Source organism: Melitaea cinxia, chromosome 13, assembly GCF_905220565.1.
Source record: "Melitaea cinxia chromosome 13, ilMelCinx1.1, whole genome shotgun sequence".
Lineage (NCBI taxonomy): Eukaryota > Metazoa > Arthropoda > Insecta > Lepidoptera > Nymphalidae > Melitaea > Melitaea cinxia.
This window is the reverse complement of record NC_059406.1, coordinates 7,091,630-7,119,344: the sequence shown is the minus strand read 5'-3', so window position 1 is coordinate 7,119,344 and position 27,715 is coordinate 7,091,630. Positions and strand designations below refer to the sequence as shown.

The 27,715-nt window shown below is 35.7% G+C and overlaps 1 protein-coding gene across 1 annotated transcript in view; it reads left to right on the top strand.

Moving 5' to 3' along the window:
- Positions 1-26,580, top strand: part of LOC123658818 (small conductance calcium-activated potassium channel protein) — a 166,591-nt gene extending 140,011 nt beyond the window's left edge. Inside the window, exons 3-14 of the mRNA XM_045594117.1 lie at positions 4,014-4,143; positions 4,426-4,521; positions 5,695-5,868; positions 18,726-18,868; positions 19,098-19,202; positions 20,455-20,590; positions 22,537-22,647; positions 23,137-23,264; positions 23,394-23,463; positions 23,908-24,009; positions 25,480-25,622; positions 25,925-26,580. Of these exons, the coding sequence (XP_045450073.1) occupies positions 4,014-4,143; positions 4,426-4,521; positions 5,695-5,868; positions 18,726-18,868; positions 19,098-19,202; positions 20,455-20,590; positions 22,537-22,647; positions 23,137-23,264; positions 23,394-23,463; positions 23,908-24,009; positions 25,480-25,622; positions 25,925-26,081 (1,495 nt within the window). The 3' untranslated portion in view covers positions 26,082-26,580. The remainder of the gene's footprint in view (positions 1-4,013; positions 4,144-4,425; positions 4,522-5,694; positions 5,869-18,725; positions 18,869-19,097; positions 19,203-20,454; positions 20,591-22,536; positions 22,648-23,136; positions 23,265-23,393; positions 23,464-23,907; positions 24,010-25,479; positions 25,623-25,924) is intronic.
- Positions 26,581-27,715: the final 1,135 nt, after the last annotated feature.

Sequence of the window (27,715 nt, the reverse complement as noted above, 5' to 3'; positions counted from 1 at the left end):
CGTTTCATTTCTGACATATCGAATTAGGATCAGATTTCGGGGTTATGGAATCTAATATAAAGGAAATAAGCTACAGTGGTCTATCCTGTATCATTTTTTACAAGCTTTTATTTAACTTGGAATGTATGTATGTATGTTTGTTCGTTCGAGTGAAATTTAAGATAGATAGATTGGCAGATATATTCACCAATTGAGCTGATTTTTTTTTATACAACTTCAATTTGGATAACAATAGAAGGTTAACTTTGTGACGTCATTCTAAATCCAACATACTGTCAAATCCAAGATGGCGGAGTAGTTATTTTTAATACACTTCTGCAATATAGGTGTTAAATGAAAGGGTTTGCTAAAAATAATTCGAATAAAGTGACTTCAATCTAAATCCAATATGGCAGACTAGCTATTTTATGCCTATTTTAGTTCAGCCACAATAAAATTTGTTTAAAAAATTAAGTTCAAATACGGCTGAAAACGAATAGTGGCAATATTGGTATCATAATCCTTATCCATTTAAATGATTTCACAATTTAGGCTGATTATGTACGGATAAATTCCACTTTAAATTATTCAGATCCGACTTTTCCGTATAGACTTTGGTAAAGATTGTGTTCACCTTTTTTTTAACACGGGGGGGGGGGGCACCGTTATTTACTTTTACTAACCAGACAGGGGGAGACGTTATCTACTTTTACTAACTAAAACCACCACGTGTGAGCAGTCATCCATCTGGGTGGGGCAAAATGGGGTCGCGCTAGCATTCGCCACCGCGCCCCGGCGGTAAAGATGATGTTCACCTTTTTTTTAACGTGGATATCCTCACGGAACCCCGGTGGTAGGCCCGAACGAAACCTCTGGGCCCGACAAATAGTTGGGGTGGCCTCGCTTACAACAAGGCCACCCCTCAGACATGTGGGGTCGTGTCTTCCAGCTGGCTGAAGTCCCCCGACTGTCGGCCAGCGACCCCACCATTATGGGGGGAAGAGGAGGTGGGCAAACTGTCCCCTACCCCCGTACCTCTGTACCGGAGTGAGTCAGCAGAGGCGTCTCATTCCCTGGCTCGCTCCACAGTCTCCTTCTGCGTCGTTACCTCTTCGCAAAAGGAGACAGCCATCTACCAAAGATGGGCTTCACCTCATTCAACCCAAAGTGTGTAATTTCCAGCAAAAAATATACACGGCACTGCAGAACGAAGAATGCTGCCAATTATATTATGTTGGACTTGCACAATACACAAAATGAAGGGTGATACCGTCGACCATACCGTTGTATACTTAGGCTTAAAGCTCTTCGCTGCTGGTCAACCATATGTGGCCTTAAGTAGGATAAAATCATTAGACGGTCTTCTTATTGAAGGACTAGATTGTTCTAAATTAACCGGCAAACAACCTTGCAACAATAATGCGTTGAATGAGATGAACAGACTGAGAAACGTGTCCAGCGATAACTAAAAATTAAAAGTAAAAAATATTTTTTTAAAAACAAGCTTTTGCTTGTATGCGCTAAAAAGAAAAAGAATACTTTAAAAGTTTTACTATCTACTTATAAAGTCAGTACATAATTTATATGATATAAAAGCTTGTCACGAGATACTTGTCTAGATAAAAAAGTAAATTAAATAACTTGATGTGATTGATTTTAACTATTAAAATTTTCAAACTAAGGAAATACGAGTACTCAAAACCGCAATAAAATTGAAATTCTCGTAAACATTAGAAAAAAAATTCCGATAGAAATAAAATTTTACTCTGATCGCAATTAGTACCTGTAATTTAATATAAAACTTCAGTTTATTAATCACATCTCCCATTTTTATAACCTGGTCGTTAAATAAACTTCGTTATTATATTCGAATAAATGTTTTATTGCAACTCCACAACTAATAAAACTTTTTATTCTTATCTTTTATAATAAGGCAATAAGTGTTTCACTTATAATAAGTAAAACTGTAGTTATTTTTATAAGGAGATTAGTAAACGTGATATTTTAACCGACTTCCAAAAAAGGAGGAGGCTCTCAATTCGACTATATATTTTTTTTCTTTTTTTTTATGTATGTTACCTCAGAACTTTTGACCGGGTCGACCGATTTCGACAATTTATTTTTTAATCAAAAGGTGGTGTGTGTCAATTGGTCCCATTTAAATTTATTTGAGATCTAACAACTACTTTTCGAGTTATATCTAATAATGCGTTTTTACCTGACGCTTTTTTCGTCGACCTACGTTGTATTATACCGCATAACTTTCTGTATAACTGGATGTACCGATTTTGATAATTCTTTTTTTGTTGGAAAGGGGATATCATTAGTTTGGTACGATGATAAGGAAACCAGGATCTGATGATGGGATCCCAGAGAAATGGAGGGAAACTCTCGAAAATCCGCAATAACTTTTTACTGGGTGTACCGATTTTGACATTTTTTTCTTCGATCTACGTTGTATTACTCGTCGATGAAATTGAAGTCGTTTTTTTTTCGTTTGTGAGCAAACACAATTATTATAAGGAGATTAGTAAACGTGATATTGATGTCCTTATGTAACTTTAACTAACTTTGTTGTGTAACAAGAGATATTTTTGTTAATACTATTTATACTTTGATTGTGCCGAATAATTTTATTGGAGACTTATAATTTATTATATTTCACCGAATTTCATTATATTTCACGACGACGCGTTGGAGCAACCGTCACAGCACTGGTTTGTGGCTGTTGCGGTAGCGGTTGCGGGTTCGATCCCCGCACATGACAAACATTTGTATTGGCCATACAGATGTTTGCCGTGGTCTGGGTGTTTGTGCAGTCCTTATGGGTCTCCCCACTGTGCCTCGGAGAGCACGTTAAGCGGTCAGTCCCGGTTGTTATCATGTATACCGCCAACTCGTATTGGAGCAACGTGGTGGATTAAGCTCTGATCCTTCTCCTACATGGGGAAAGAGGCCTATGTCCAGCAGTGGGATATTACAGGCTGAAGCGAAATTTCGTTATATTTTCTGATAACATAGCTAGCTAGTGAGACCAGGTAACAACAGGTACTGTCGTACGTAAAATTCTTATTAATAATCAGAAGCCTTATTAATTTACTTATATATTTTATTCATAAAACTTCTATTAGTTTTCTAACCTTTATTTTACTAAAATTTTTTCTACAATTATTATATTATATAAGCTTGAGGAAAATATGGAGACAATAAAATTAATTACAGTAAGCGTTACACAGTTGCAAAACTATTATAGTTTGAGTTATGGACTTTTTATTGTTTCGTCACGAATGGTCACATATCACACCTATAAAATAGACATTAAACGTTCGATGGACATAGGCCTTGAACGAACTAAAATAACTTGCATCAGGCCTGAATCGATTTTATCCGTCTTTATAATTAAATGCTCCATTTCTCATTACTTATTTGAATGTTTTTTATAGATTTTGTACTGATACTCAAAATACGAGTATCTTGTGAATTGATTGATTTATGGAATTATAATATAAGGGGAATATAATAATAATTGAAATCGATTTAAAATGTATACTAAGCTCTAATAACAATTGTGAGGTTATTATAGTTATAGCATCACATATTTTTGATATTTCACACTACTCTATAAATCTGAAATCTTTCAAATTTAGGACATATCTTTACAAAAACTTTGTTCAAATTTTCAAATAAAATGTGAAAAATTGTTAACAATAAAGAATTTTTAATGTAACCGTAACTTCTTAAAATTTTGGCAATAAAATACGAATCAAGTCCCTGAAATCTAATTACTCAGATTCAAACTTTAGTAATCTGTGTCAGTGGTGAATATTAATTAAATGGCCAACGATCAACGGCATAGTATCCCATCAATAACGCAATAATCCAGCGACAGTAAACCTTTGGCACGAACTCTGTAGATTTGAATGAAGTTGATGATAAACCTTGCGGTATGTCAATCAGTTTAAAAGCATTCATGCTCAGCTAAATTGTCAATTAACTCGGAAAAAAATTTATCAAGCATTTTTTTTACTTTTCAGATTAGGTAGAAGAAAGGCGTTATTTGAAAAAAGAAAACGAATAAGTGACTACGCGCTAGTTATGGGAATGTTTGGTATTATTGTCATGGTTTTAGAAAACGAACTATCTAGTGCCGGAGTATACACAAAGGTATGATTTCATGATCAAACAATTTAATATTACACATGCTTTTTAATATTTTCATTTGTAATTTTAGAGCAATGCTTGCTGGAACGGTTTCGGGAAAACGCAATCGTTTTTATTTTTTTAAATTAATCCTCCAAATTATTTAAGCTAGAGATCTATGATAAAAGTATTCAATTAAACAAATCGTATACACCTTCGCACGCAGATTATTTTTATTCCAAAAAAAAATAAAATATAATTTTAGTTTTCTCCGAATCTCTTTTTGTATAAACTTTCTTATTACAGGCTTCAATATATTCACAAGCGCTGAAAACGCTAATATCAATGTCAACTGTGATTTTACTTGGCCTAATCGTGGCTTATCACGCTTTAGAAGTACAGGTAAATGTATTTTTATTTTATCTTTACTGTTTTTTAAAGACGCCAATAATACTTTAAAATAAATTTACATAAACGTAAAACTTGTGTTTAACAGTACACAAAAAGTTTTTGGTGAACTATTTATCCAACGAGTACACTTGAAAATAATTGCAATAAATAAAAGTATATCCTTGCTTAGTACGACAAAATATTTTATCTTTATCAGACACCCATTGTATTTTCTTTTTACGTGACTAGATCGGCAAACAAGCGTACAACCCACCAGACGGTAAGCGGTTGCCGTAGCCTATAGACGCATGCAACACCAGAAGTATTCCAGACGTATTATCGACCCTGTTTCGGACACTCCCGAGGATCTCTGGCCACCTTTCTCACAACAAGAACTCAATACTACTTGAGCAGTATTATTTCGCTGTGATCTTATCTAAGGTTGAGGTACTTCCCCAGACGGTCTGCTCCAGATTTTTAGATACTTGATATATACTTGATATATATATTTTTTCATGTCTATTTTGTGTTTTGTGTGTTTTAATTCATTGTATTTGACTCCTTAATTATAAATTGTTAATAATGATAATGAAATGGTAAATAAATTAATAATTAAATTATAATTCACATTAATATAATATTTAAAAAAGGAATGCACATTTTAGTTGTTTTAAAATTGTTGTTATTATTAAGAAATATTATTATAGTTATTGTTAATTCAAAATTTATTAAAATGTAATTATTTAAATGTAATTGTACTAACATTAGATTATAAGCATCATTGTTACTAACACTATATGGGCTAGTCCCGAAATAAAGATTATTATTATTATTTAGCAGGACATATCCTGCAATGCCTATCTCAATATTTTTTTTTTTTACATTTAAGTTGGTAGACGTATAAATTTAAATTTATAGTCTTATAATAATAATACTTATAAAATCAGAATCAAAAGTTTGTCAACTTTAACAGAATGAAATAACGATATCTTACGAATGAAATGAGAAATCGACCTTACTCCAAAAAGAATATTGTTTTATTTATTGTACGCTACAAACTGGATAAAATAGAAACAGTAAATCAAATAATTATAACTATATTATTCGTGCAAAATAGTATTACAGAGATCATGAACAGAAAAATGTCAATGTATAAGTACAAATAGATTTGTTCTCTAATTTCAGTTATTTATGATAGACAACTGCGCCGATGATTGGCGGATAGCGATGACATGGCAGAGGATAGCGCAGATTGCCCTCGAGCTAGCCATTTGCGCGGTCCATCCTATCCCAGGGCAGTACACCTTTACTTGGACCACAAAGTTGGCAAACAAAGGAGGTGTTATAGGGGTGGAAGTAGTAAGTAACACTTTTCTTATAGTTGAAATTATCTAATTTAATATTATAATTAATTTTGCGAAAAAGACGAAGTATTTCGTGTAAGTTACATTGTAGTTTGTAGGCTAGATGTTGTAGTATATGTCTGGCATGTTAGATAAAATAAATCAGTTGTCAATGACGTGTCGTTTGAATTTACAACATGGTGACAGCGGTGCGAAAAAATATTAAAAATATTCGGTAAACATGGCATTACAAATGTATTAACGCAAAAAAGGTACCTTTATCTATGTTTAAAGCAATATTGAATAAAATTGTTAATTAAAAGTAAAGTAAACGGTTCACAAGATGGAGCATGCTGGGGGGCCCGTTAGCAGAGCAGACGCATGGAAAAAGTGGAAGCAACAATTTCTATTGTTCATAAAAGCTTCAGGTGTGTGTTCGGAATCATCAAGTATTCAAGCCAGCTTACTTGTAAATCTTTTAGGTCCCGATGGATTTGATATATATCAAACTTTTAATTTTGAGCGACATGAAGACCGCGATGATGTCAATATCGTATTAAAAAAAATTGATAAATATTTTGGAATGAAGTCAAATGTGACGTTGATGCGATATAAATTTTTTTCACGAAATCAAGAGGTTGGAGAATCTATTCGACAATACGTTACAGCTCTCCGTCTACTGAACAAAAATTGTGATTCTCTACATTAGAAGAAGATTTAATAAGAGATAGAATCATTTGTGGTATACGTCAAAATACGGTTAGGGATCGATTATTAAGATGCGAAGAACTTAATTTAGAAAAAGCGATGCGAATTTGTCAAGCAGAAGAAACTACCTGTATGAGTTGTGGTAATTCACGGTGTGGGAGGAAAGATGAATGCGCTGCACGATTTATAAAATGTTTCACCTGTGGCAAACAAGGTCATTTTTCCCGTTTCTGTAATTTTAATCGTAATTCGACTCGTAATATAAGTAAATTTAATCGCGTTCATGAAATCGAATGTAACAATAATGATCGAGATAGTGATTCGACAGGTGATAATTTTCAGATTAGCGTTGTTGAAGAAGGAAATAAAAAAGGTGAGAATTGGTTTCAGAAACTTTCTTCTGAGCATGGAGTAGAAAAATTTAAAATAGATACAGGAGCGGATTACAACATTATATCTTATAAGAGGTTTAAAGAGTTAGGTTTTAATGACGAAATAATAATAAAAAAGACACTAGCTTTACATTCTTATACTCATAACTCTATAAGTACTACTCTACTCTCTCTCTATATATACAAATGCCCTTAAGGGGTATTTGTATTATTCCTTGGACTTATAAAAACGTTACTTACAACCTTAAATTCGCAATAGCTGACATGATCTCTAATAGTATTTTAGGTTATAAATCATGTGAAATGTTAGGATTAGTAAAACGTATTTATTCTATTGAAATATCAAATTATGATGACGTTTTTAAAGGATTGGGATGCTTACCTGACAAGTATCACATAGTTGTTAATAAATCTATGGCGCCTGTTATATGCGCTTGTAGAAAAATTCCTCACAGCTTACGAGATCGTTTGAAAGTGGAATTAGAAAAAATGGAATTACTAAACGTTATTAGAAAAGTTAGTCGCTAAAAAGAATAATGGTATTCGTATATGTTTAGATCTTCGTGAATTAAATAACGCGGTGCAACGATCACACTTTCAACTACCAACTGTATCTGAACTGGCATGTCGGTTACGATCGGGGAGCACGATTTTTCTCTGTACTCGATGCTACTGCGGGGTTTTGGACTGTGGTGCTAGACGATGAGAGTGCAGATTTGTGCACTTTTAGTACACCCTTCGGTAGGTACCAATTTCTTCGTCTTCCATTTGGTATAAATTGTGCATCGGAAGTTTTTCATGGAAAATTAAAGCAATTTTTAGAAGATCTTGATGATGTTGAAAATTATATTGATGATATTATTGTGTGGGGTGAAACGAAAGAAATACACGATAATCGTTTGAAGGCACTGCTAGATAGAGCTAGGCAAATCAATTTGAAGTTTAATAAAGATAAATGTAGATTTTTTGTTGAAGAAGTTAAATACTTAGGGCACGTATTTAATGTCAACGGTATGAGACCAGATAGTGAAAAAATTAAAGCAATTAAAGAAATACAGGTTCCAAAGGATAGGAAAGATTTAGAAAGATTTTTAGGTGCAGTTAATTTTCTATCAAAGTTCATTCCTAATCATTCTGAAATAGCAGTTCCGTTGACGAATCTTTTAAAAAAGGATAATTCGTGGCGTTGGGAAGATAGCGAACGCAACGCATTCGAGAACTTGAAAAAGGCAGTAACGAGCTCGAGCGTTTTAGCAATCTATAATCCGACTCAACCGATTGTGATGTCAGTCGATGCATCACGTAATGCCTTGGGAGTAGTTTTACTACAAAATGGTCGACCGGTTGAATTTGCTTCTCGTACACTTACAGATGCTCAAAAATGTATGCCCAAATTGAAAAAGAAATATTAGCGATTGTTTTTGCGTGTGAACGGTTTCATCAATATATTTACGGACAAAGACGGATCGTCGTAGAGACAGATCATAAACCGCTAGGTTGTATTGTTAAAAAGCCATTAATGTCTATTCCAGCACGTTTGCAACGCATGCTTTTAAGAATTCAGGGATATGATTTAGTTGTGGGATATGTTCCAGGAAAATATATGTATATAGCTGACATGCTATCTCGAGCAGCACTACCGGATCTTTATAGTAGTAAGATTCACGATAAAGTTGTATGTCAAGTGAGGATGGTTGTAGAAGGTATGCCAATATCGAATGATAAATTAACTTTAGTAAAAAGAGAAACCAAGCATGATTTAGAGTTACAAATTTTAATGAAATATATTGATTTAGGTTGGCCAAATCATAATTACAGCGTTTCTAATGAAGTTAAACATTACTGGTCTATAAAAAATGAGTTAAATGTTTTCGACGGAGTTATATTCAAAAATAACTTAGTACTGGTTCCAAGAAAGCTGTGTAATGAAATGTTAAGAATTGTTCACGAAGGTCATTTAGGCATTGAACGTTGCAAACGGCGAGCAAGACAGGTTATTTATTGGCCAAATATCTCACATGACATAGAACAATACGTCAAGCGTTGTAAGATATGTCAACAATATTCAAACGCTCCTAGTAAAGAACCTATGATACCTATAACTATTCCTAATCTCCCATGGAGTAAAGTGGGTTCTGAAATTTTTGAGTTAAATAAAAAATATTATCTTATATTAGTAGATTATTATTCAAACTTTGTAGAAGTTTGTAAAATAAATAATTTGTCATCTTGCGCAGTGATAAATAAAATGAAAGAAATATTTGCAAGATTTGGTATTCCAAGTGTCGTTATAACAGATAACGGAACACAATATTCCAGCAGAGAGTTTAAAATGTTTTCTTCTGAATGGGGATTTGATCATGTTACTTCTTCTCCTAACTATTCCCAATCAAACGGAAAAAGTGAACGAGCAGTCCAAACTGTCAAAAAGATGTTAAAAAAATCACTTGCGAGTAATGAAGATTTTTTTTTAGCTCTACTTAGTTATAGAAACACGCCAAGAGACGAATTAAGCTCACCAGCAGAGTTATTAATGGGTCGAACGTTACGTTGTCAGCTGCCCGTTCATTCTAATATATTGAAGCCTAAGCTTGTTAATCCTTTAGACTATAAAATTCTGCTCAACAAACAACACAAAACTAAATTATATTATGATCAGCGTTGCAAAGAGCTTGAGGAATTGAAAGGGGGTGATTCCGTCTTATATATAGACGGAAAGGTTAGATATAGGGGAAAAGTTGTCGGACACGCTTATACTCCACGATCTTACATTATACAAAACAGTGTAGGTAAAAGATTTAGACGTAATCGTCGTCATCTAATAAAATGTAAAAGTGACTTAAATTGTAATGACGGAAACGACAATAGTATTGAAATGTATTCTGACGCTAATGATGTAAGCTTTGCAGACGATGTCAATGAACCAACGTGTTCTCATAGAGATGAACAAGTTTCTAGAAAGTTTACATCACCTAGACCTTCAAGGAAAGCAAAAGAAATTGTAAAGCAGCGTTTAGCTCATTTATTTAATTAGTTTTCACATAATTTTTTAAAATGCGGAAGGAGATTTGTTATGATTTTGTATGATTTGTTATTTATATTTTATATAAACGCCATATTGCATTCATATAGCATCATCATTACAGCCTATACAGTCCACTGCTGGACATAGGCCTCCACAAGTTTACGCCAAAAATAACGTGAACTCATGTGTTTTGCCCATAGTCACCACGCTGGGCAGGCGGGTTGGTGACCGCAGGGCTGGCTTTGTTGCACCGAAGACGCTGCTGCCCTTCTTCGGCCTGTGTATTTCAAAGCCAGCAGTTGGATGGTTATCCCGCCATCAGTCGGCTTTTTAAGTTCCAAGGTGGTAGCGGAACTGTGTTATCATATAGCATAGCAGAGTAAATTTATTTTAATGTTTGTCATTTAATATATGTTATGATTGTGTTTTGTTCTGTTTACCATAATTAATTACAAGTTCATCAATTATTTTTAGTTTTTTGGGGAAGATGTTGTAGTATATGTCTGACATGTTAGATAAAATAAATCAGTTGTCAATGACGAGTCGTTTGAATTTACAACACTAGATAAGTAATAAATTTTATATGGTAATTTAATACAATTTTTTTTATACAACCGCATTAAAGGACAGAAAAAAAAGATTTATAGTAATGCGTCGCGAGGTGAATACAGATCAACTTTTCCTAGCTTATTACTACTACACATATTGAAAACAAATGTTAAATAGAAAATAGGGTATAGGTATTAATTTTGAATTAGTAACTTAACTTGTGTGACGTTAGCGTAGTGGAATGTGGACACATCATAAAATGGATATTGGAATTTTTGGCTTTCGCGTATGAGTGATGTTTATGTGAATTGTAATTTACGGGTGTGATTAAAGCTGCCGATTTATCGTTTATATAGACGTACTAACAGATTGTTAGTACTCAAAGAACTTAAACTGACTTACCTGAGGCTAATACACATAAAAAAAAGTATTTTAAAACTAAGATGGCGTCAATTTTACTTCAATTAAAATCGTTTGTTAATTTACGTAATTGATAATTGTAATAAACAGATAGTCTCTTGGGTGTATGTTAAAGCGGCTTAAGTATAGTAGTGCCTGGTTTCAGTGCTTATAATAAAAACAATGAAAAAAATTCAATATAATTTTAATAATAATTTGATAATAATATATGCAATTATTATATTATATATTCTATTCTATATTATTATATATTCTATTCTATTATATTCTATTTTTTTGATATATATTTAATATTTTCATAAAAATAATAAATTAAATACGAATTTTCTGACTCTTGTAAATAATTATGCCCTAAAATTTTTATTCAAGATTATTAGGCTTGAGATTATAGTCAATTATACTTTTATAATTTTAATATTATTCAATTTTTTCCGTAGGAAACAATATATAAGCAAATACAGGTCTGTATTCAATATTAGGCAATGTTAGAAATAACGTTAGTTTGTTTGAAATGCATGTTTGATTTTGCGCATTTAACAGCGTGGCGAACATCTGATGTACCTGTCGCATTCTTTGTGTTTTTGTTAGCCGATTGACGCAAATTTATGCTGCAAATTTATGTGTGTTTCTACAAATTTATTCTATTTCCAAACTGTTGCACAAATACCAAGTAAATATTCCATCGTCTACTATCACTGTAATTAAAACGCTTGCAATGAAATTTTCCCGAAACTAAATATAGAATAGAAGCCATTATAATAATACAACTTTTTCGGATTTTATCGCGGCTTATTAGGTTTTTTACATGCCCGATGTTTCGGATAATTTGCAGCAACCATGTTCACGGGATATACTTCCTTCCAAACCTAATAAGCCACGATAAAATCTGAAAAAGTTGTTTCATTATAAAGAGTAAAATGTCCGAAAATATTATAAAATAATAGGAAACCAATTATGTGTCCTATTTAAAGATATCTGAACATTCTGTTTTTGTTTTTTTTTGTGCGAACAATAACCAGCATATATATAGAATAGCCCAGGAGGGCCAGACTTTTTGTCATTTCATAAAAGCTGAAAATTTTTTCATGCCCCCAAAACCATAGAAGCAATGACCAAATACGAAGTTTACTTTATGGTGGCTTTGGCAGATAGATACCAGGTATTAAAGGCGTATAAATTGACTTCAAACTCTTACCCACGGCCAAACTAAATGTTTGTCTAGGTCGGGATTAGAGATATCGAAATTGTCTGAATCTCAATTGTCTGGCCCTCACGGGTTCTTGGGCTAATAAGATCGATTGACCAAAGTAGGTAACTGTTGTCATTATTTAGGAATATCTTTTTTTTTTTTTTTTTTTTTTTTTTTTTAAATAAAGTTATGTCCACAGGCTTAAAGTGCCCATGCTTTTGTTATTCCGATTTTAAGTTTTATTACTGATCGTTTACTTGTTACACTACTGCAGCTTACACTAAGAGACCTAATTATTCTATCTTAGTATCCCTAATGCAGACGTGAGTCCACCGACCAAAATTATGCTAAACTTAATTGATATCTTACATGCAAAAAGACATAGAATTATATTGCGCCTTACTTTAATTATTGTTGTCACTATTATAATAATTATTATTATCTATGTTTATATATACACTTACTTGCTATCTATAATATATGTACACTTATTGTCTAGCTAACGTATATGTACACTTATGGCCTACTTGGCCTACTTACAATATACACTTAACCTATGTTATTATTAGTAATTTTTTTTTTTCGCCGTTACTCTCGCCGCGCGCGCAAGCTGTTTATAAATGTCCGCAGCTTTTTTGCATACGGCGGATACGTGCGCGTTAAAAGTGAGCTTCGAGTCCAAAATGAGCCCCAGCAGTTTAATTTGATCTACAAGCCTCAGTCGGGTGCCGGACATATGGATTATGGGGGTATCGTATTTCAGCTTTTTAGTGAGCACCATCGCGTTGGTCTTATGCGCGGCGAAGCTCAGTTTGTTATGTATACCCCACTCTTGTACGGCAGCTAAGGTGGTTTCGGCTGAGGTCTGTAGGTTGCCGGATTTTTGGCTGGAGAAGACGAGGACCACGTCGTCCGCAAAGGCCTGGCAATACACTCCCATATCGCTGATCTTTCTCAGCAGCGAATCCAGTATGAGGTTCCAAAAGGTTGGCCCGCCAATGGATCCTTGGACGCAACCCTTCGTGGTCTCCTTCTCACTGGTCGCTCTGGCGTAGTTAACAATGACCTTTCGATCCTGGAGGTATGAGGCGACCATAGTAAATAGGTTTCTCGGGCAATGCTTGTCCACCAGCTGTTTTTTGAGAGCCGGCCACCATGCATTATCGAAAGCGCCCTCTATGTCAAGCGATACCAGAAGTACTATCTTCTTAGAGTCCATTTCCTGCCTGATATGCTTGACGAGATCGTAGAGGGCGTCTTCCGTTCCCCTCTGTGGCATGAATCCGTACTGGCTTCGGTGCAGCGTAGGGAAGAGCCTCCACTGAAGTCTACCTACCATCATTTTCTCAACTGTCTTTCCTAGGATCGACAGGAGTCCGATAGGTCTATAGGACTTCGGGTGAGTATAGTCCTCTTTGGCTGGTTTGCGGAGGATGCATACGTGGGCGACCTTCCACTGCTTGGGGAAGTAGGATAGCAATAGGCATTTGTTCGCCAAAGCTAGGAATAACTCCCTGTCGCAGTTTATTGCCGCCGCGCATATATCCGACGTCAACCCGTCTGGGCCTGGAGCTTTTTTGGGATTTTGGCTCAAAAGAACCTGTTCCAGCTCCGCGGCCGTAAACGGCGGGTCGTCGTCGGACAGATCTTCTAACTCCGCGGGAGTTTTGCTTTCTACGGCTTCTCGGATCTGTTTGTGATAGATGGTTTCGGTGTCTACAGAGTCGTCTGGGTAGAACGTTTTGGCCAGAAGTTTTGCCGACTGTTCTGGTGACAGCGTTTCGCCGGATTCGTTTCTTAGCAGTACGTCCTCGTGCCTACGAGAGGTCTTTCTGATAACTCTGTAGATACCGTCCCATACGCTTTCACGGTCCTGTGCCGTACAGAACTCCTTCCAGCTCCGAGTGGCTGCTTCGTCTGCTGCCTTTTTGTATTTCTCCTTGGCCCGTACGTACTCTTCGATGACGCCAGGCCTTCTGCAGGGTGCAGCGTTTCTTATGCGACGTTTGGCTCTTAATTGCTCCCTTTTCAGGGAGTCTAGCTCAGACGACCACCAGGGTGGTCGGGGGTCGCCTTTCCACGGTTTTATCCTCGGAATGGTCCTCTCACATGTGCGGTGAATAATCGTGACATATTTTGCGATCATTCCCTCCAGCTCATCCTTGTTCGAGACTTTATGGACGGCACTCAGAGTGACGCTTTCTTCTGCGAGGCTGGATGTTAGGGTCGCGGTGAAATCGGTCCATCTCGCTTTTTTAGTGTTGTATCTGCGCGTCGAGATTGGGACCAATGGTTTTAAGGGCCCCTCAGTGCGCAGTCTAAACGTTATGGCGTTGTGATCAGATGTGATCAGATTTCGTTCCACTTGCCAGGTTTCCAGTCTCGCGAGAAGTGACTGACTGGTTAGGGTCAAGTCCACGCAGCTCGAGTATAACCTGTCTCCTCTGTATGTCTCGAACGTGGGTACATCCCCATTGTTATGAATGTGGAGGTCCATTTCAGTGATAAATCCGTGGAGTTGTGCTCCTCGCTGGTCTTCGGAGCTGCTGCCCCACCAGTGACTCCAGGCGTTGACGTCACCGGCCACTATGTGATGGTGTGTGGGAAACTTCGCGGTAGCCGTTCTCACCTGTTTGAGATATGGTTCTATATCTTGGTCCCTTGGTTCGAAGTAGACGGACAGTATGCCAAGCTCGAGTCGGCCGGCCTTTACGAAGACGGCGGCCACGTTCTCGGTGACAATTTGGGGATCATGAATGACTTCCACGTTGTCACCGAACACGATAATCGCCGCCTTTACTGGTTTCTGGCGGCCCAGGGTGCACTGAATGATCTTCGTGCCTGGGTATTGTCTCATTTCGCCTGTTCTACCGGTATACGGTTCTTGTACTAGGGCGAAAGAGATCCCCTTTTTCTGGGCCACCTGAAGTAGTTCACTAGTTGCCAACTTTGAGCGCTGCAGGTTTGCTTGTATAAAGCGCATAGCGCATCCTGCACCGTCCGCCTCTTTGTTAGGGACCAAAACTTTGGCTCCCGGGTCGCCCTTAGCAATATTGCACCCGTGATCTCGCTATATTATCCCATTTTATTCGTTCTGGGCACTCCGCGCTGTATGCAGTGTGTCCCAGGTCATGACCAGATCTTTTGGCTCTGAGACAGTTTATACACTGGGGCAGGTCACTCTTCGCTTTCGAGGGGCAGTTCCCCCCCGTGTGTTCACCAGCGCAGTAATTGCAGGCGTCTTTGTCCTGTTTGCAGAGTGCTTTGGTATGTCCGAATCCAAGGCACCTCATGCACTGGATGAGGGGGGACTGATCCTCGACTGCGCATCTACCGAATCCTATATATATCTTGCCCCTGTCTATAAACTTTTTCCAGAGTACCGGGGAAAGCTCGATCACAGGGTGGCACTCGTGGGGGTTTCGGGCGCGCTTCCTAAACCGCACCTTCATTTTAAGTGCCTTCTCGTCTACTCCTTCGAGGATGTGGCCATTTTGGGCCTTGATGAGGTCTACTATCTCCTCGTTGGTGTAACTTGAAAGTACTCCCCGCACGCAAACCAGGGGGTCCTGGTTTGTGGGCTCCCGCACCGTCAAGTCTGCGTTCTTTTGGACTTGACCCCTTATTTTGACCATATCCTCTTTTGAGGCGCACCTCACTACAATTTTTTGGTCGCGAGCTTTCCGGACCCTTTCCATCCTTGCCCCGGACTTCGTTAGGTCCAGCGAGTCTTTGATTTTGTTTAGTACTTGCTCGCCAGTTTCCTGCGGGTTCCGGGACGAGATGATGAGAGTGTGGTTGGGTCTTTGCTCCGCACTCTCTTGTTTGGGTCGAGCTGCGACCTGGGCGTAGGTAGTCGGCGCCCGAGGAGCCAGTTTGGTGACGCCTTCTTTAATTGTATTGAGGGTCTCTTTGACTTCCCGAACCGCCATCTCTGTCTCCAGTGACGGTTTCTTTGGGGAGGTCGAGATCTTGTTCGAGTCCCTCAAGGTGCGCACCTCCGAGGACATGATCTCCACTTTTTCGTTAAGCGTTTCGAATAAAGGGGTCAGATCCAGTTCTGGGTGTGTTTGGGGATTGGATAGTTGAATGTTGGTAATTTTTGTTTGGTGTAAAATTTCTTCAATTTGGTTTTTCCACACCGTGTCCATATTTGATTGTGTGCGGCTTTCGTCGTCCAAAGCCAACGGAATGTTGTCTATTTTCGCAGTGAGAAGGGTTCTGGTCTCTGCTAAGTCACCCTTGAGCTTCTCTAGAAAGCTTGAGATCGAACCTATCTTTTTCCCCACCGCCTCTAGCGCCTCCTGAGACACGAAGTTGGTCTGTGGGGGCACTTCACTGCCGGCCTTGGCCAACGAAATTGCCCTCCAGATCTCATTTTGTTTCTCCTGGAGCTCCACTTGTATCTCCCGGAGTTCGCGTATCTGATGAAAGGGCTCAACCGTCTCGTAGCCCAGCCAGGAACGCACGGCTCGAGTCTCCCTTAATGACTCTGCAACGTCTGTCTGCACTGTTTGTATCCCCGAGAGGAGCGTCTTTTTCATTTCTGTGAGCTCCTTTGTATGGGCTCTTTCAACCCTCACTAGCTCTTGGGCGTGACGGGCGCGCTCCTTCTCGAGGGCACATTTATGCCGATTTCGTGAGTCCGAGAGCGACAGGACCGTTTCATACAACCCCTGTAGGCTCTCGTAGACGGTGATCTTTAACTCCCGTTTCATTTTTTCGGCACTCTCCAGTGCTTCCTTTCCGCGTTGCAGAAGTTTGTTGGCCACACCCGTGACCATGTCCATCTCAACGCCTGTGCCTCTCCTTGGAGTGGTATATAGCAGGGAGGTTCTCCTGCTGCTCGCCGATGCGAGCGAGCCCTCCGGGGACGCCTCGCTGTCCTCCAAATCCGACATTGGAGGCTCAGATGCTGTATCGGTATGGACCATTACTATTTCGGCCACGTTTTTATATTGTTGCTGTGTCAGTTGGTCGCTTGATGTCGACGGCAACGGATCAGCAGATGCGCCTGTTACGGTAGCAAGCTTTTTTAAGACTCTTTTCCGGAGCGACACCGATGACTTTGAGGTCACCGATGACGCCTCGGTTGTTTTCTTGGTGTTTTGGGTTGAAGACATTTTTTTTTTTTTTTTTTTTTTTTTTTTCTACAACTTACTAACTACTATTTGTACTGTACTTAATACTACTTACAATTTAAGCTTAACAGTAATGTATACTAAGACTAATTTGGTCGGTCAGTTGGACTCACGTGGCGCAAGGTGTTACGTCGCCGATGTTGCAGTAGCACGAGGTCGCCGGTGTTGATGCTTCCCCGTGGAGTACCAAGCTCGATCTAGTGGTGACCGGTGGTGATGGTAGTTGGTGTGATGAATGTTAGTGTCCGCTCCTGAGGTTGTTAATCCGGGATTTCTGTTGGAGCCAAGTTTTCTCCGACTTTATTCGCGAGCTAATCCTCTTCAGAGCTGGTCCGAAGGTGGCCGGGCCGAGTCCTCGACAGATCGGTTGTCGTCGGTGGAGCGCCGGGTACGACAGACGCGTATCTATGCGGCGTACGTGATGTACGTGACGTACGTGCCTTCGTCTCTAAATAATGTTGTTACTAGGTCTTGACGGCGCCGGTCTGGCGGGCACGTGGATCCTATTCCTCTATAGAGAGGCTATATGTACCCACTCTGGATGATTATATACCTGGATCCAAGACCTATATAGAGACAACAAAGATGTCAAACGGCGGGCTTCTTTGGTGGCTCCGAACCGTCAATTTTTCAACTCCGTGCCTGCAGTTCTTCCGCTCTTTTCAGGGCTCTGAAGTTTTGATGGCAATATTTCGGGAACCAAGGACTCCACAGGCTTGCGAACACTTTTACTATTATGTTACAGCTTAAGCTGTTACGGTCACCACTTTTTTTACACGTGCGGCTCAAAAATCCTATTTTTAAGAATTTTTTTCACGGAGCCGATGTTGTTGATGCGAGTTTTAGACTTGTACTTTAGGAATATCTTGAATACATATACTATTATCATATTAATTAATGTAATCTTAAAATTTGTAAAATAGAATATTTATCTTTATATCATATTAAAGCAGAGAAACTAATATTTTTTTCACTTATTTTTGACATGTGATTGATGAAAAAATACTTTTATTGTACAAAAGTTTGTACAGTGTAATTTTGTGTTCTGAAGATCGGCTTAAAATTTGTGAAGTTTAGCTACTGAATGGTCTATTTTAAGTGAATAGCATACGAATTCGTTGAGATTATATAAACATGATATCATATAACTTTTCGAAACTCCTAACAAATAACTTTGACTTCTTATGTTTTATTTATATTAGTATCTAACATAGAGCATGAATAAAAGGCTGTATAGAATTTTCATTTGTGTATTTTTTGTATGAGTATTTCTTTTTGTGTTAAATCAAAATGCGTTAAAGTTAAAATAAAAACATTATTTCTGTAGATATTATTTTTTCTCTTATAAGATACCTAATAAAAAACAAAAAAAAAATCTAAATATTTTTGTGAGTATTTGCAATAAGTACTAATGAATTGCTATTTTCATATATTTTTTTACAATTCCAGGTTCCGTACGACGTAACTTTGTCCCTTCCAATGTTCTTTCGTCTGTATTTAATATGCAGGGTTATGCTATTACATAGCAAGCTGTTTACAGATGCCTCTTCAAGAAGTATAGGAGCTTTGAACAGAATTAATTTTAATACTAGGTAAGTGTTAAATTTATTTTTTAATAATTTAAAAAAAATATTAATAACGACTCATGAAAATCGCAGATATTCAGAATTATTATTACTTATAAAAAACATGAGTCTGTTTTTATTTTATCATGTATATATTTCATTCATATTATTTGTATGTTTTTTCTTTATATTTAAATAGGCATATCTTATGAAACATTTAACAATTTAATTAGTGTATTAAAATTCTATTTTACAGATTCGTATTAAAAACCCTTATGACTATATGTCCTGGCACCGTATTACTTGTTTTTATGGTATCACTCTGGATAATCGCTAGTTGGACATTGAGACAGTGTGAAAGGTCAGTATCAGAAAATATTCATATCAATGATAATTACAACTTTTGATAAACGACATTAGTCTTATGTCGAGTACATACAAATGTTAAAGTATTTACTTTAGTCTATGTGTATTAATAAGCTAATCGTTACCATTATTTGAGTCATCAGTATTGCTTTCATTATAATTTGAACCTTTTTATTTGTGTTTTATTTATAAGAAATTATTGAGAATAACTATCGATGTATTGCCTCAATGGACATGCTAATGCTTTTGTACTGTGGCGTTATTACATTATTCGTTCCGCTTCTTATCCTCTGTGTTTTATGTTACCAATGTTTACTTTGAATATTCGAAAGACGTTTTTGTAGTAATTCATAACTATCACAAAGACAAGAGTTTGACTTTGAATTTCGCTAAAGTAGTAATCAGACAATTGAACTCAATCGCTGTATATAAAAATCGATTTAGATTATGTGTTAGATCTAGTAAAATGTTGTTAAACGAAAATGCTTAATGTGCTATAAGTGTTAGTAAATATATTGAGTTTTATGATGTGCACATAAATATTCACTGAGAAAAGTGCTGTGTCGACATTTACACAACAATGAATCGCACAAATAACTAAATGAAACGAATAAAACACTTTTAATGAACAACGGCAAGTGCTATAAAATACTGCCGGAGTCTTATAAAGAGTAAAACGCAGTCACGCACAAAATGGCTCTAGGTTCCAACACGTTTAGACAAGCTTACGACAAACTGGCAAACAATATCTGCACAAAATCACTGCACTTTTGTCACAGTCACGCTCAATGAAACAACGGCTTCTGACCAGCAGAAGGCTTCCTTCTTCCTCTTCTGTATCTCTTTCTCTCTTGTTGCGTTGTTTTGTAAGTGTTCATTACCTGTGTTATCATAATTCTGTATACCAAGTAAGTAAAAGAAAATTTCATAGCATGGCTATCAGTACATTATATTTGGTATTGACCCCAAATAAATGTTTAGTCTGCACGTTGTATTGAAGTCATACAATATTAGTATATGTGTAGTTCTGAAGTTTATTTTGTATCGTTCGAAAGGCATGCAAAATTATTGTTTTTTAAGATCTTATACTATGGCTCGATAGTGTTTCAAATTTTAATGAATTTTCTTTTACTATAAATAGACTATTTAAATCACGGAATAAATAACATTCGGCTTGTTAAGTGCAGAATATATTGTATCATACAATCGGTTATCTTGTGGTTCTTGTTGGGCATTTTGGCTCTCAGGTTCCACGATGAAGACCATGCCAATTTGCTAAACTCAATGTGGCTGACAGCTATAACCTTCCTCTGTGTTGGCTACGGTGATATAGTTCCAAACACTTACTGCGGCCGTGGCATTACTCTCACCTGCGGTATGGTGGTATGTATTATAATAAATGGCAGGCTATTTGGGTATCATCGTTCTAATCGGGAAATTCGAATAGTCTCTGTGCGCTTTATCTAGACGTAGCAAGAGTCAATGAGATGAAAATAATGCCGTTTTCTTTTTCTTTCATGATCTTGCTGTGTCTATGAATATTGTGTTAGGTTGGTAAAGGTGAGCCATTTTATGTGTCATTATCTACTACACAACTAACTGAAGCAATTTCAACTTTACAATCAAAGTCAAACTCTTCAAGAGGATACGATCTTTCTGTTTCTTCAGTTTCTTTCTTTTTACAAAAAACAAAATAAAATCCTTTCACTTTTGCAATGGGATGTGCTTGCGTGCAGTACTGATCGATAGGCTATACACATTATTATATTAATGATAATATTCGAAGGTGAACGTATTGAGTAAATCGATAAAATTTATTCAAAAGGTTTCACGATGAAGAACACGCTAATCTTCTTAATGCCATGTGGCTAATTGCAATTACATTTCTCTCCGTCGGTTTTGGTGACATTGTGCCAAACACATATTGCGGCAGAGGTATCGCCGTAAGCACCGGTATTATGGTAAGTTTCTCACAGGCATTTGTGTTCGTGTTGACTGACGTTAAATGCACATTATTTCAGTTATAAAATTATGTTTATTTTAACTATGTGATTTAATAAAAAAATTATATGAAAATAGTCAATTTTTGCCACTTAAATACTCTTTTTATATTACTATTAAGTCAGTCAACACTAACATTTTGTTTTTTTCAGCAGACACTTTACACACGATAATTGTTTACACTTTTATAAAAAAAACTAAATTGACTTGAATTGTTTTCTATATATTCAATGTTACCATTAATATTTATGTTCACAGATTGTATATCAGATGTATGGTATTGCATTATAAATTTATTACTAAAATACATGTATAAAAATCCAGACATTGTCACAACCGCTTAGTTACAACTCACTTTTGTTGTACACAGAAATGTAAATTTGTGTTTCCTGAATTTCAAAAATAAATAAATAGATATTTATAACAATTAAAAATTTATTGTTTATTAAGTAATCGTCCATTTCCCTGTTAAATCCAGCTATTAGAATAATTAGTAGAATGGAATGCTTCATTTCTCCTATCTATCTTTAGAACTCTCTTCACTTAACTGTTTCACTGAATTGCACAATACGTTTGTTTTTAAAATGGCTCACTTTTCCTAAAATTGTTTTATCTAATTTAAAGTAAAAAATGTGATACTAATTATATTTGCACCTTTGGTACTGTTTGTATACATCAGAATATGTAGTTGAAATAAACATGGAAGTCAGTAATTACAATTAAATGATGTGTTTTTGCACAAGTAGATGGATGTGCACTGAGAGATGATTTGTAAAAAATTAAATACTTATATCCTGTGTCTGCGAGTGGTTTGAAGTGTGGAAAAATATTTGTAATTTGATTAACTTTCATGTAGATATAGTAATCAACATTTTTTCAGCTAAAATTGGCAGTTCCATAACAAGTTTGGTACACATTTAGAGTGTAATGGTTTGAGCACTAGTTATTGATAATAATAGCATTAAATTCTAATTAATAATAACGCTAATGACAGCTAATAATTTTTAATACTATTCTATAAATAACTTTATTTTAATAAATAATTACGAGGGTAATCGACAATCTTACATAGCTTTGTCTGCCTTCTTCTGTTTAATATAAAAATCAGCGCATCTTTCATTTTAGCTATTTATATAAATGTCTATTGTCCTCGCATAAATAAAATTAAATAAAAAAAGTAACCGAAAAGAAAATATGTACCTTATAGCTCTAATAAATAGTTTATTTTCATTTCTAGCCTGAAATGCATTTTTTTATAAAAGGAATGTGAAATCTTGAATGCTTCTACACGTTCGCTTGCATTTTACATTAAGGTATTCACTTAACAGGGAGCTGGATGCACTGCGTTATTAGTCGCGGTTGTTTCAAGAAAATTAGAATTAACTAGAGCTGAGAAGCACGTTCATAACTTCATGATGGACACACAACTTACTAAAAGAGTAAGTATTTTACTGACATCAGTTCACCACAATTGTTGATCTAATTAACAGGGGGCGGGATGTACAGCATTATTAGTGACCGTTGCCTCGAGAAAATTAGAATTAACTAGAGCGGAGAAGCATGTACATAACTTCATGATGGAAACACAACTCACGAAAAAGGTAAGGTAACTGTTACGTTAGTGACAGATCGAGGACTATGCAAGGTAAGATTAAGACAGAAATAGAGTGCCAATGTAGAGATACCAGTTTTCAAATAGATTAGGCTATGGTTGATTGTTATCATAAAATATACACACTTATTTTAGTTTCCTTCACTCTACATAATACAATGATTTCCTTTTGTGATTAAAATACTGTCAATATAATAATCAAAAAATTTAAATTTAGAAGCTAATTAACTTATATCTTGTTTTTTTTGCGTTTTTCAAACGTTTTTATTTTCATAAAAAAATTAAAGTGTCCAATAAATTGACTTGAATATTTCAGCTGAAAAATGCTGCAGCCAATGTTCTTAGAGAAACTTGGTTAATATACAAACACACGAGACTCGTGAAAAGAGTTCACCCGGGACGTGTCAGAACACATCAACGAAAATTCTTATTAGCTATATATGCGTGAGTACAAATGTTTGTTCCAGTTAATACATGTCTTTTTTATCAAGCAAGGTAAATAAATCCAATTATGTAATAGAAGTTTATTTAAATATAAATTAAAAAAAATAATTATTTAAAATAAAATTCCAGATTGCGTAAAGTTAAAATGGATCAAAGAAAATTAATGGACAATGCAAACACGATAACAGATATGGCAAAGGTAATTTCAGTTCGAATAAATATATTTCTAGCTCATGCTACTTTCATACACATATCCATTTAGATCTTTAGCTAGCACTTTGTTGATAGAAAAAATAAAATCGAAAAGTAGACAGACAAAAAACAATATTAGCAAGCATGACCCCAATTCCAAATTTCCAATTCGTCTTCATTAGCTATATCGCACTTTATAGTAGTAGCAAATAAAAAATTGCTTATAAATTTAGAGCATGTGATCTCGTTGATATATTAGAAGCTCGTATATTAAAATATCAAACACAACACTATTACTAATTAAAAAAACACATTAGTTCACTGCTGACATTTATATTCTGATATGATATTATGACACTTCAAAATAACACTATACATTTAATTATTATTTGAATCAAAAATGCATATTGAGCTGCAATGCGATTGATAGTAGGACCCCTTTCTTTTACAGACTCAAAACACTGTGTACGAGATAGTATCGGATATGAGCACAAGACAGGACACTATCGAGGAGAGGCTAACTAGCTTAGAAGAAAAATTGTCAAATTTACAAGTACGTATACTACTAGAATGGACTCTTATTATTCTAAACATTTTTAATATCATAATTATCAAAAATCGACCGTTCCAGCGGGGATCGAACCTGCATCTCTGACTGACCGTGTCGGTACTCTAGCCAATTAAGCTATGGAACGATGTAATCCGCTAGATCGAAATTTTTGATATGATGATTTTATATTCGGTCTAAGCGACTGTTAAGCCGTCGGTCCCGGTTGTTATCATCTACGCCTGATAACGATCGTTACTCACAGTAGGGAATATATCCGCCAACCCGCATTGGAGCAGCGTGGTGGATTAAGCTGTGATCCTTCCCCTACATGGGGAAAGCAGCCTATGCCCAGTAGTGGGATGTTACAGGTTGAAGCGTAAGCGACCGTGACGCCGTCCATAGTTATATATTATAGTCTTTTATTATTACTCGATAATTCGTCCATTTCTGTATCACAAGTGTGTAAATAAATCTAGGTTTTCTAGTTTCTCGATTTTATTCTATATATTTAATAATTTTTTTGACTTTTTGAGATTCACGTCTATATTTGTGCTGCAAAATTTGTCAGTTAACAGCTCTTTTTAACCGACTTAAAAAATAAGAACGTTCTCTATTCAACTGTATTTTGCATGTGTATTATTTCATAACTTTTACGTGGTGAATCTATTTTGATGATTCTTTTTGTGATCGAAAGCTAGTGCTTGTCATGTTGTCTTTGAGTACTTTTTGAGTTATCCGCATTAATGGGCATTTAATTTATTATTTATTCATCTACCTTTGTTTTATTACTTGTCGATGTAAGTTGAAGTCGGTTTTTTTTGCGAGAAAACAATAATTATTAGGCATTGCATTGCGTATAGTACGGGCTAGTGGTAAAGAACTTCTCAAATACAAATAAAAAATCTTTAAATTATACTTTACTTGCCCCATGGTTTTAACTACCTTAAATTGAGAAAAAAAAAAACTAACGTAAAAATAATTTTTCTATTAGTTCCTGGGATCGGCGCGTTAAGATAAAGAAAAAATCTTCAGCTTTTTAATATTATTATAATATACTAGCTGACCCCGCAAACGTTGTTTTGCCATATATCTTATGAATCCCTTTAATACCCTCCCCCTTATAACTTAAGGGTATGATAAATAGATCTGGGCCAATTTTCAGACCTATCCTCACACATAGTTTCATAAAAATCGGTCCAGCCTTTTTGGAGGAGCTAACATTGTGACATGAGAATTTTACATATAAGAATAGCGAAGTTTTGTTTATAGTAAACGCAAACGTAACATTAATGGGAAGATTAGTGTAGTGTTGAATTTAGTTCTAGTATTTATCGTTAACTTTCAACAGCAATGTATTTTCTTTAGTGAACTAATAATTAATCTAAAAAAAATATAGCTAAGATAAAATTGTAAAAAATTGTTTAGTCTTGCTGTTAAGATTATTATGTAACTATTTATTTTATGTAATTGCAGGACCAAGTAAACAATTTACCAGATATAATGGCACGGTGTCTACAGCAATGTTGGGAGCGAGCTGAACAGAGAAAAAACTTCCTACATCCAGACACTGCGGCCGTCCCTACTCCACCGGCATCTTCTATATCACCTTATTCTAGGTAATATACAATTTTAGAATGTACCTCATATTCTTTAAACGGAACCTAATTACTCATCAACAGGTAGCAAGATAAGTAATATATAATACAGGAATAAGATGAACAACCTTTTTTTGTACCTTACAATTACTCTTTGATAGAAAAATATACAATCATTAATTCATTCGTAGTTTTTAGTTTCCGAACATATTATTATTCTATATATGTTATGGAGTACACGTTATAAAATTTTCTTGTCGTGTGATTGTTACATTCAGTGAATTAATTTACTAATCGCTACAAACGTTCATTCTTATTTACAGAACATTAGCAACTTCTACGCATCCGTGGCCGCAAAGTCCAGTCCTGCAACCAGCAGCGCGGACGCACTCGGCCCCTGAGAGCACCAGTTCTCCCACTCCCGCTCCTCAAATTTCGAGCCCAGCTCCACATTCTTCACGGCCGCCTCTACCCAGCTGAGTACCGCCTTCCAACTCCGAACTCCTGTGCTGAACTCGACGAAACTCGGCGCCCGTCCTCTGACCCCCCTATCACAACTACGCCCCAATGAGGCCATCGGGGAAATTGTTTCACGATAAATTTTGAATATTACACAATAATAAATTATTATACTTATTTGTTTCTGTTAGTATTATGTGCCACAGTTGTTAAACTCTGATGATGGTGTTCAAGTATCAAGTATGTATTAATAGACTGGTGTGTTAGTGAAATAATTATCCCGGTTCGCCGACGGACCATGCTGCGGAGCGAGACAAGGTCAGCCGTAGTTTTTTTCGCTGTTCCCCAAAAGTTTCGGATGTGTCAGACTGTTTTAGTGATATCGTTTAGGTAGTGAATGAAATTAGGCAGAAAGGACATGCTGTTCTGGTTATACAAAATGCTTTATTGATAGACGCTTTAGCCAATACGTTAGACGATATTTTGAATACATTATCAGCATTTGTATTATTATATTACTTATAATTAGAATGGCATTATCTACACCTCCATTTAAGTTATTCTGAAGTTTTAAGAACCAAAAGTGTTTTTAATAAATAAAGTTTTTACGGAATTTTATTGTAAATAGTGCTATGTTTAGAACGAACCTACACCAAGGAGTCTACAAAATATAAATTCTCAAACGAATGATTCTGATTTTTAGATTCATTGATCTAATGACACAAAAAAGTTAACTTAACAATTGATATTAATATAATAGTAAAATATCAGTAAAAGTAACATTTAGGAAATAGACATAATTAACAGATATGTAATAAAAGAATGCATATGCATAATAAAACATTGTACATCTAGTTATATCAATATTTAGCTGACAATATATAAACTTACCACTTAAAAAATATATCATGTTTATAATACCTGCATTATTCCTTTTGCGTCTCGATACTTTGAGACGCGAATATATGAAGTTCAAGCTATCACAAATTCAATAATACTGTATACACACTTTTTAGGTTATAGAAAAATTGAATTGTTACTACCTGCCTATTGACATGTAGATTGTAAACATTTTTATAAGATTTAGATTAAGTCAAGCTTTGTTATAAGACATAAGGATTGATGGCTGTCTAAATAGTGCCTAAAACACTACGAAAATTTCGATTATTCAGTTTTATTCTTAACAACTAATAAATATGTAAATATGATAATTAAGATTTGAGAGTAATTTTAATATTTAATATTTGATTTTGTAGCTTGTATGAGTACGAGTGATGGGATCAATTTCTTTATGAATTTCTGTTCTATAATGGACCCAACAATAAGTTTCACATTTACTATATATAATCTATATTATAATGATGTCATTTATAAACATAGTTACCATAAAAAGACCAATTCAAATATTTGGCAAACCAATGTGTATCAAATTATAAAATAAGTACATCGAAGACATTTGTAACCGTTTAAGAAAAATCGTGTTCTTCTTAAATGTGTAATAGATTTAAAATAATGATTAATTAAACGCAATAATAAGTAAACTACACTAAAAAAGAAACAAGCATGGAATTTATCGAAAAATAATGGCCTATCCACAAATGAAGCCAAAAATTATTTTCTTTTCGATACAAAAAAAAAACAGTCATATAATAATG